General features: G+C 56.3%; 2 protein-coding genes across 2 annotated transcripts in view; both read right to left on the reverse strand.

Annotated features, from left to right (window-relative positions):
- CHAT (choline O-acetyltransferase) overlaps positions 1-1,791 on the reverse strand; it is a 38,294-nt gene extending 36,503 nt beyond the window's left edge. The window contains exon 1 of the mRNA XM_071438733.1: positions 1,682-1,791. The gene's annotated coding sequence lies outside the window, so the exon portion shown is untranslated. The remainder of the gene's footprint in view (positions 1-1,681) is intronic.
- Positions 1,792-3,189: 1,398 nt separating this feature from the next.
- On the reverse strand, positions 3,190-5,637 carry SLC18A3 (solute carrier family 18 member A3). Its single transcript, XM_071438735.1, has one exon. The coding sequence runs from the start codon at positions 5,416-5,418 to the stop codon at positions 3,832-3,834; it is 1,587 nt and encodes a 528-aa protein (XP_071294836.1). The 5' UTR covers positions 5,419-5,637; the 3' UTR covers positions 3,190-3,831.
- Between the last annotated feature and the right edge of the window lie 2,346 nt (positions 5,638-7,983).

Genomic DNA, 7,983 nt, shown 5'->3' on the forward strand with positions numbered 1-7,983 from the left:
GAGGAATTAGCTTGGCTTTTGCAGCCTTGCAGCTTCAGCATGGCTCTGCCAATGTGTATGTGGTCACTGACACCTTGTGTTGATCCTGTCCTGCACTGGCTGTCAGTGGGGCCATGTGCTATGAAATAGGTTGTATAAGGTTGAGAGATGTCCCTGGGGCCCTGCAATGAGCCACACAGCAAACTTGTGTTGATTTGTCATCTGTGTACAATTTCAACCCAGGTGAGAGATAATGTCCCTCAAGGAAAGGCCACATTAACTCACTGTACTGCTCCACTCTCCCTCGTGTGCTGCACAGGGCTCATCACTTAGCCATGCACTCTATTCCTAAAACACAGGTTCAAAGCACTCAAATAATGCACATCCTATAACTCTTGGCAGACTGTTGGCTTGCCCAGATGTTTATGGGCTGGCCTCAGCCCCCCACCTACATTCAGAATACAGAGCAGCCATTTTGTCTTTAGAGCCCCTCAAACTCCCTTAAAGGAAAAATCCTGCTGGTATTCTTTTTGCTAGGAATTTTGTTCTTCCTTGCCTTAAGCTTTTTTGTCAAACTGCAATATGGTGTCATGCTGACTAAAAGTCTCTATTGGCTCAGTGTCTCTGGGAAGTGCTACTACTAACAGCCCTGCATATCTGTAAAAACAGTGTGATAAAGAGTTTGGAGGTGGTAGCCTGAACTGTGCTTTTCTCTGTTGCGGGGATGAACGGAGGCTTTGTCTCTGGTTCAAGTGCTGACAGCTTAGCATCACACCCAATCCTGTATTTGCTTAATAAAGGACAAGAAAACTGACACAGGAGAAAATCCTGCAGAAATTCAAGATGACTTCAAAGTTGCTCTCTAGAAAGCTGTGAGGTACATTGTCAAAGTTATTAGGCAAAAAAAGAAAAAAAATAATCCTAGCTGTTTTTATTTACGGCTGGCTTAGCTGGAGGGCCAGGGTGAGCTGCTTAGCACAGTGGCTGCGAGTCACAGCAAGCTGGGGAGCTGGGTGGCCTTCCCCACAGCTCAAAGCAGCAACTCAAATCCTTAACAAAAGGCACTGATCTCTCCGTTAGCAGATAGCAGAGGAAGACTAAAATAAGCCCATGTGCTTATTGAATTCTCCTGACACGATGGACTCGGGAGGCAGCTTGCAGTATATGGTGTTGTTGGGGCAATACATTCAGTCCCCATCCATTCATCCTCACTCTGGGTTATCAGGAGGATAAGCTTTAAAGTTCTCAGGAACCTGTGCGTGAAGTTAAGAGGCATGAAAGCGTTGTCAGGGGTACACGTGTGAAGCGCGCACTGCCGCGGCAGTGGACATTGCGAACGGAGCCAGGAGCCGCCCTGTCGCCGGCCGTGAGCTCCCTGCGGGCCGTGGCAGCGCCGGAGCGGTCGGGGAGCGCTCACGCTCCGCCGGAGGCTGCCGGCACGTCCCGAGACCTTCCCAAGCCTCAGCCCCGAAGGAGCCCTTTCCCTCCCGAACCGCCCGTCGCGGCGGGACGCTCGGGCGGTGGCAAAACGGGCGGCCCCGTGGGTGCCGCCTAACCCGCCGAGTTTGGCGAAGGGAGCTCGCTGGGCTCCGCTCCGCGGGACCGGCCGGCCCCGCTCCCGCTCTCCCCGGCCCCAGGCTCTCCCGCAGCCGCGCCGTCGGGGCAGCGGCAGGCGCGGGGCGCGCAGCCCGCCCGCCCCTACCTGCTCGTCGGGGAGCTCCGGAGCGGCCGCCGGGCGGGCTCTGCGAGTCGCGGCGGCTCTGTCCAAGGTACCGCCGCCTCCTCCGCGGCCAGGTCCTCTCTGGGTGGGGGCGTGCGGAGGGCGGCTCAACTCCGCCGCCGCTGGCTCCTCCCCGCCCCGCCCGGCCCGGCCCGGGCCGGCCCTGCCCTGCCCCACCGCCCCTCCCGCTGCGCTCAACAGGCGCTGCTGCCCGTCCGCTGTGCCCTGCGGCTGCTGCGCCCAGTGCCGACCGTGTCCCCCGAGGGCAGGCGGGGACAGCCGGGCTCGCCGGAGCTCTTACGGCCGTCGGGGTCAGCCTCGGCAGCGGCAAGGGCAGCCCCGAGGGGCTGCTGTGCTCGCAGACCCGCGTTGCCGCAGGGATTGTCGCCAGTGTCTAGAAGTGTCGCCGTGGGGCATCTGCGGCTCCTGAAAGCTCGGTGGCCGAACGGGCGAGCGGCGCTGCCGGTGGCTGCCGGCACCACGGCCAGGAGGGGTGGGAGCCGCGACGGGGCGGCAGCGGTCCGGGGAGGGGCCCGGGTTCTGCAGACGCTGCCTTGGGGCCGGCAGCAGCAGCGGCCCGGGACGGCAGCCTGGGAGAGGCTCCGCTTTTGCCGCTTATCACAAGGAAGCGGCTGCGGTTTAGGGAAGCAGGTCTCACCTCCCGCCACGGTGGCCACTGCTCTTTCGCCGAACCCCCGTGCCAAAGCGCCATCCCGCTGTCTTCATGAGTTTTGCGTCGCCTGAGCAGCGACTCGACCGCCCCGGCGGGAGTTGCGGAGCCGTGCGTCCCGCTCAGCTCGGCAGAACCGAGCCGCCGCTGCTCCGCGGCGCCCCGATCCCCAGGGACGCGTGGCAGCCCTTTGATAGGTGCTATGGCCGCTTGTAAATGTTTTTTCACCCCTCTTGCGATTATCAATAATTATTTTTGTTTCCTATTGGGTTAAGAATTAAAAGAAACGATTTTATTTTATATTAAGAGAAATTTATAGGGCAAATTATGCAGTCTTGTTCCCTTGTGAATGGATCGAAGGTTTCCACTCTTTGCAAATGTTTGAATTAAGCGTTTCACCCATCTTTTGTTTTTGTTTAATCCCTGTCGAGTCACTGAGGTGAGTGCTTTTTAATTCGGGCAGCCTTTAGCACTGAGAAAGGCACCTTCCAGTATTGTACCTCTAACTGCTGGTGACGTAATTTTTGAAATATTAGAAAATTGAAATTCATTATTGTGGGGAATTAAAATTGAATTCACATGAGAATTCAAGGAGCTGTTTTTAAACAAGCAGTAGCAGGGTTGCAGTGTGATGTTGTTCGCTCAGATCCATTATGTTGTGAAGAATGAATGAGAACATTTTGTACTGGGGTTTTCTCCTGTGCCATTTTGGTAGCAAGTGAGAATTATGCTCTAGGAAATTGTTACTTTAGGGGTTACACTGAGCACAACCAGCTCCCTCCCTCAAGGACCCCTCAAAAACAAAACAAAAGACAATCAATCCCCTTCAATTCTGTTTATTCAGATCATATTATTCTTGTAACTTGGACTTCAACATAATACAGCATATTGCACTTACCGGAGAGCAGCACAAGAGAGAAAAAAAAGGTACAATACTTCAGTTTATTCCCAGGGAAGAATGAAATGAGACAGCTGTTGCTCTTCTTAAATATAGGAAACCAACGGAAAGTCTGAGTATATGTACACAAGATTTACTAAGTCCCTGAATACACAATTTGAAATTTTACACATACTTTTTTGCTTTTCTTGTAATTTTTACAGAGATATACAGTATGTCACACACAGTTTCAGTTTGAGAACACTGCACAATTATACCCCAACTATAAAGCTGTTGGGTTTTTTTTCTTTTTGGCATTTTTTTGAACGATCCCCTCAGATTCTGCTAATGATTACTCCAATAATTTTTTCAGTATTATCTCCCATTTCCTACCCCCTCCACTTTGCTGAGGGAAATACCGATTCAAAGTAATTCTAGAAGAAAGCCATTACATCATGACAAAGGTTAAACTGTAGATATTGCACGTCAGTACAGAAACATAATGCAGTAACATTTTCCTCCCCCCGCTTTGCCTCTCTCCCACAGGTCTCTCCTTGCTCCTGGGTCTGGGCCGCATGGGGGAACCTAACTGTACTCATAGTCGGATGAGTCCTCCTCAGACACCCCTTTCAGGTCTCTGTGGTAAGAGCCCATGGCGTTCTCATCCATCTCGCCCGCTGGCTGGAGGCTTTTGCCCATGCCTTTGCGCTCCTCCATTTTGATGGTGTCATAGAGTCCCTTAGGTCCTTCTTCAAGGAGGATGTTCCTCTCCGAGTGAGAAGGTTTCATTTGGCAGACATTTTTGAGGAAGAGAAGGACAGGGGCATAAAGCACGTTGGCAAGCCCCATGCCCAGGTTGAGCTGCGCAAAGCCCATGGTGTGCACAATCTGGCCGGCCACGATGGGCCCCAGGGCATATGCCACACAGTAGGAGATGTCTGCAATGGCATAGACACTGCCATAGACAGAGACGTGTCGCACGTCCACCAGGAAAGCCAGGGTGGGCAGCAGGGCTGTGTCCACCAGGGCGATGCCGAAGCAGATGCCACAGAGGGGAATGATGACCTGCCCGAAATTCCTGCAGGCGGGCACCAGGCAGGAGCTGGCACCGATGATGGCCATGCCCAGGGCCCCGTAAAACCACTGCAGGTGTGGGTACGCAGCAGCCAGCTGGACGGTGACGTAGACACCCAGCACGTGGGGGAAGAAGGCGGGCAGCCAGGTGAGGCCCACCTCCCACTCGCTGGCCCCCATGGAATCCTTCATCCAGTTGGCGATGGTGGGCTCCAGGAAGGCCAGGGGGATGTTGCAGGTGGCCAGGGCCCCTGCCACCACGGCAATGTAGGGGTCAATCATGAGGCGGTGTATGGGGGTGCCCACAGGCATGTTGGCCCGTGCCCCGGTGCCACCGGGCGGCGCCAGGACCAGCAGCATCAGCCCGTCGAGGAGGCAGACGCAGGCCAGCACCAGGAAGGGCACCCGCTTGCCCGCGAACTCGTAGAGGACGCCGCCGAAGGGGGGGGCGGCCAGGCTGCCGAAGGAGATGCAGGCCAGCGCCGTGCCCAGGGCGCGGCTCCGCGCCGGCTCCTCGGCGTAGCGGTCAGCGATGAGGGCGATGCCGGCCGTGTCTGCAAAGGCAGAACCCAGCCCCTGCAGACTGCGCGCCACGAACAGCGTCGCGTAGTTCTCGGCGAAGGCGAAGGTGGCGGTGGAGAGGAACAGGACGGCCAGCCCGGCCAGCAGCGGTGCCTCGTAGCCCACGCGGTCGATGAGGGTGCCGCTGAGGGGATTCACCAGCAGCTGCAGCATGGCTTTGGAGGCGAACAGCACCCCGATCTGCACGTCCTCGTTGGTCCCCGTGGCCGGCGGGTACCGCGCAGGCAGAAGGCTCCGGTTGCCGCCGCCGCTCCCGTTGCCCCCCGCGGGCGCGGACGGGCCGGCGGTGCCCCCGCCGCCGCGCATAGCCGCGATGTAGTCGGGGATGATGGGCACGATAACCATGTAGAGCATGTTGTCCAGCAGCAGCGCCACGCACACCACCATCAGCAAGAGCCGCCGCTGCCGCCGTGCCTCCCCCATGGCGGTGCCCAGCCGCCGCCGCCGCTCGCCCACCGCCTCCGAGAGCCGCTCCACGGCGGCCCGAGCCCGGCCCGCGCCCCCCGCCTCCGACATCGCCCTCAGCGCAGCCGCCGCCCCGCCGCCCGCATGGGGCACGGCGGGGGCGGCCCCGCCGCCTCGGCCGCCCGAGCCGCCGCCGCTCACCTCCGGGCGGCTGCCGTCAGCCCGCGCCGCCGCTGCCAGGCGGCTCCGAGGGGCCGGTCCTCCATCACCACACTAATAAGCGCCGCGCACGGAAACCCCACCCGCCACCGCGCCGGCCCCGCCGCTCGCTCGCCCGCCCGCCCGCACTCCGCGCCCCGCCCCGCCCCGCCCGCTGCACCGCGCCGGGGACGGCAGCCCTGCCCGCCGCGGTAAGGGGGCTGCGGGGCGGGGGTGCCGCCGGGGCTCTCCGCCCCGGGGGTGTGCCTGGGGGGGCGGTGGGGATGCGGCACCGCCCCCGAGGCGGGGGCTCGACGGCGCGGCCGGCCCCGGACGCCCGGGCATCCCTGGTAGCGAGCCCGGCTCCCCGGCAGCCTCCCGGAGCTCTCCGTTGCTTCCCCCTGGGCCGGGCGACGTGCGCCCGCCGGTGCTGCGGGCAGCGGTCCCGTGTCCTCTCAGCCCTGCGCCCCCGCTGCCTTGGCGGCGCCCGGCTCGCCTGCGGATGCCGGCGATTGCGGGCTCTGCCGCTGCGCTGCCGCCGTCTAACCCGAGAGCTGCTCGGGGCTGTTCTCCAACACGCGGCGCGGGTCCGCCCTCGACGGCAGGGTGTAGGGGCGCTCGGGGAGACTTGAGCTAATGGAAACGGGGCTGGCAGGGCCGGCCTGAGCCCCCCACCTCAGGGCGGGCGTGAGACCACGGAAGCTTCATTGGAAATCAGAGAGCAATACAATAACTGTCTTCCTGCGTGCGAGCGTGTTTCTGACACTCGGACAAACGCCAGGGAAATAATCCTCATGTGCTATTGTGTTACACACTGCCCGCATTTTGCCGGGTCAGTGCGGCAGCTGGAAGAGCTGCGGGGCAAGGGGCCTAACCCGATGCAGAGGCTTTGGTATTGAGAAGTACTCCTCAGCACAAAGCAGCACATCTGTACTCCCGTAGCAGAAAGGACATGTGGGCTGATCCAAGGCGGATCTCTGCCGAAGGCTGTATGAACTAATCCCATCTCTCAGTTGAGCGGTTCCTGAGTGGATGTGGAATTTGGGCAACTTCATTTGCTTGCGTAGCCGGGCTTCCACAGCTGAAAGGGATATGATTTATCTGTCAGTTGCTGTATCTTACTCTGTTGCAGGAAAACATTCTAGATGGCCAGAAACACTTAAAGATAGATCCCTGCATGGAGAGGCGTACACATCCAATTGTGCTTACACAGAAGTGGAACCTTAGAGAATATTTAAAATAACAATAGTTCTAGACATCCATATTGTCATTGTTACCGTTGTCACTGTAAAACTGCAGAAAGGAACCACTGACAAACGGGATAAAGCTCTTGACCTGGGACTCTAAATAAGCTATTATCTTAAATGCTTGAAAAGGTAATTTCAGGGTATAGAAGGAAAGTGTCTGAAGGAATAGAAGAGTCTAACTGGAAGGGTACTAAGCTAAAAGCCAAGGCTGCTGCACTTTGCTGAACGGAGTCAAGTCAATTGTCACCTGTGAGACTGATTTAGTTGGGAAAAAATCAAACTAAACACGACAAAGGCCATCCTCCTCTGATTCCTCAAACAGACCCCGGGGTAGGTTCTTGAGAACATGCTTCTGCACAGGACTGTGAGCATGGAAGGGGCAGCTACCCAGAGGATGAGGAAATGGCTGAAGGATGCACCTCCTGTTTGGGATGGATATCACGTTGCGGTAGGCGGTAATGGGTTGGGGGCAGATATGACTTTGGATCATTGCTGTGCTGCAGTCAGGAGTATTGGAATCTTGGCTCTCGCTTGATGAGGCACTTTATTTGATTAAAGTTTCCCTTTTAATCAGATATGGTCATTTCCCGTCTCTAAAATGGAATCTGGCTCTGGGGGTCATGTCTGGATAATAAAAGGACTGGTTCTCTTGTCTCATGGGAGTTGATATCGAATTTATTACCATCAAGAGAAAGCAGAATTATACTTGTAAAATGTTGCATAATAAATTTAGCTTCCTTAGTAAATCAAATCAGTGGATACCCTTATCTGCAAGAGATGCGTCATCGCTACGTGAGCTTCTTTGACTAGACAGAACTAATGGGGAGAAAATGTACCTTCAAGTGTGGTCAAAGTTGATGGACCCACAGTAAATTAAAGTTAAAAACGTCTCCCTGGTGTTTGGCTTAGAAATTTATAATTATATTTGGGAAGGGACTTTAAGGTGAAATAAGAGATGACTTTTAAAATTGTGTGCTTTTATCCCAAAGCCCAGAGATGTGACAATTATTTAGTTTGAGAGGAGGAATGTGGAGGAGGTGATGTACTTCATTTGTCCTCCAGTGCAGAACAGGCGGGTTTGGAAAGCCACCGTAATATCAAGGAGATAGAGAGAAGATTTTGGATCTGTGTAAAGAACAGGGATGACTGCACCAGGACTTCTACCACTTTCTTTGTTCTAGAGGCTGTAGATGAAGGAAAAATAGCTCAGGATGACTGTTTGGGAATAAAA

The sequence above is a fragment of the Agelaius tricolor genome, unplaced genomic scaffold (assembly GCF_023055355.1).
Source record: "Agelaius tricolor isolate 1412-34295 unplaced genomic scaffold, bAgeTri1.0.p SCAF_13, whole genome shotgun sequence".
Lineage (NCBI taxonomy): Eukaryota > Metazoa > Chordata > Aves > Passeriformes > Icteridae > Agelaius > Agelaius tricolor.

Excerpts from the sequence above, each read along its gene's own strand:
- SLC18A3 (XM_071438735.1), bottom strand. The coding sequence starts at position 5,418 with ATGTCGGAGGCGGGGGGCGCGGGCCGGGCTCGGGCCGCCGTGGAGCGG.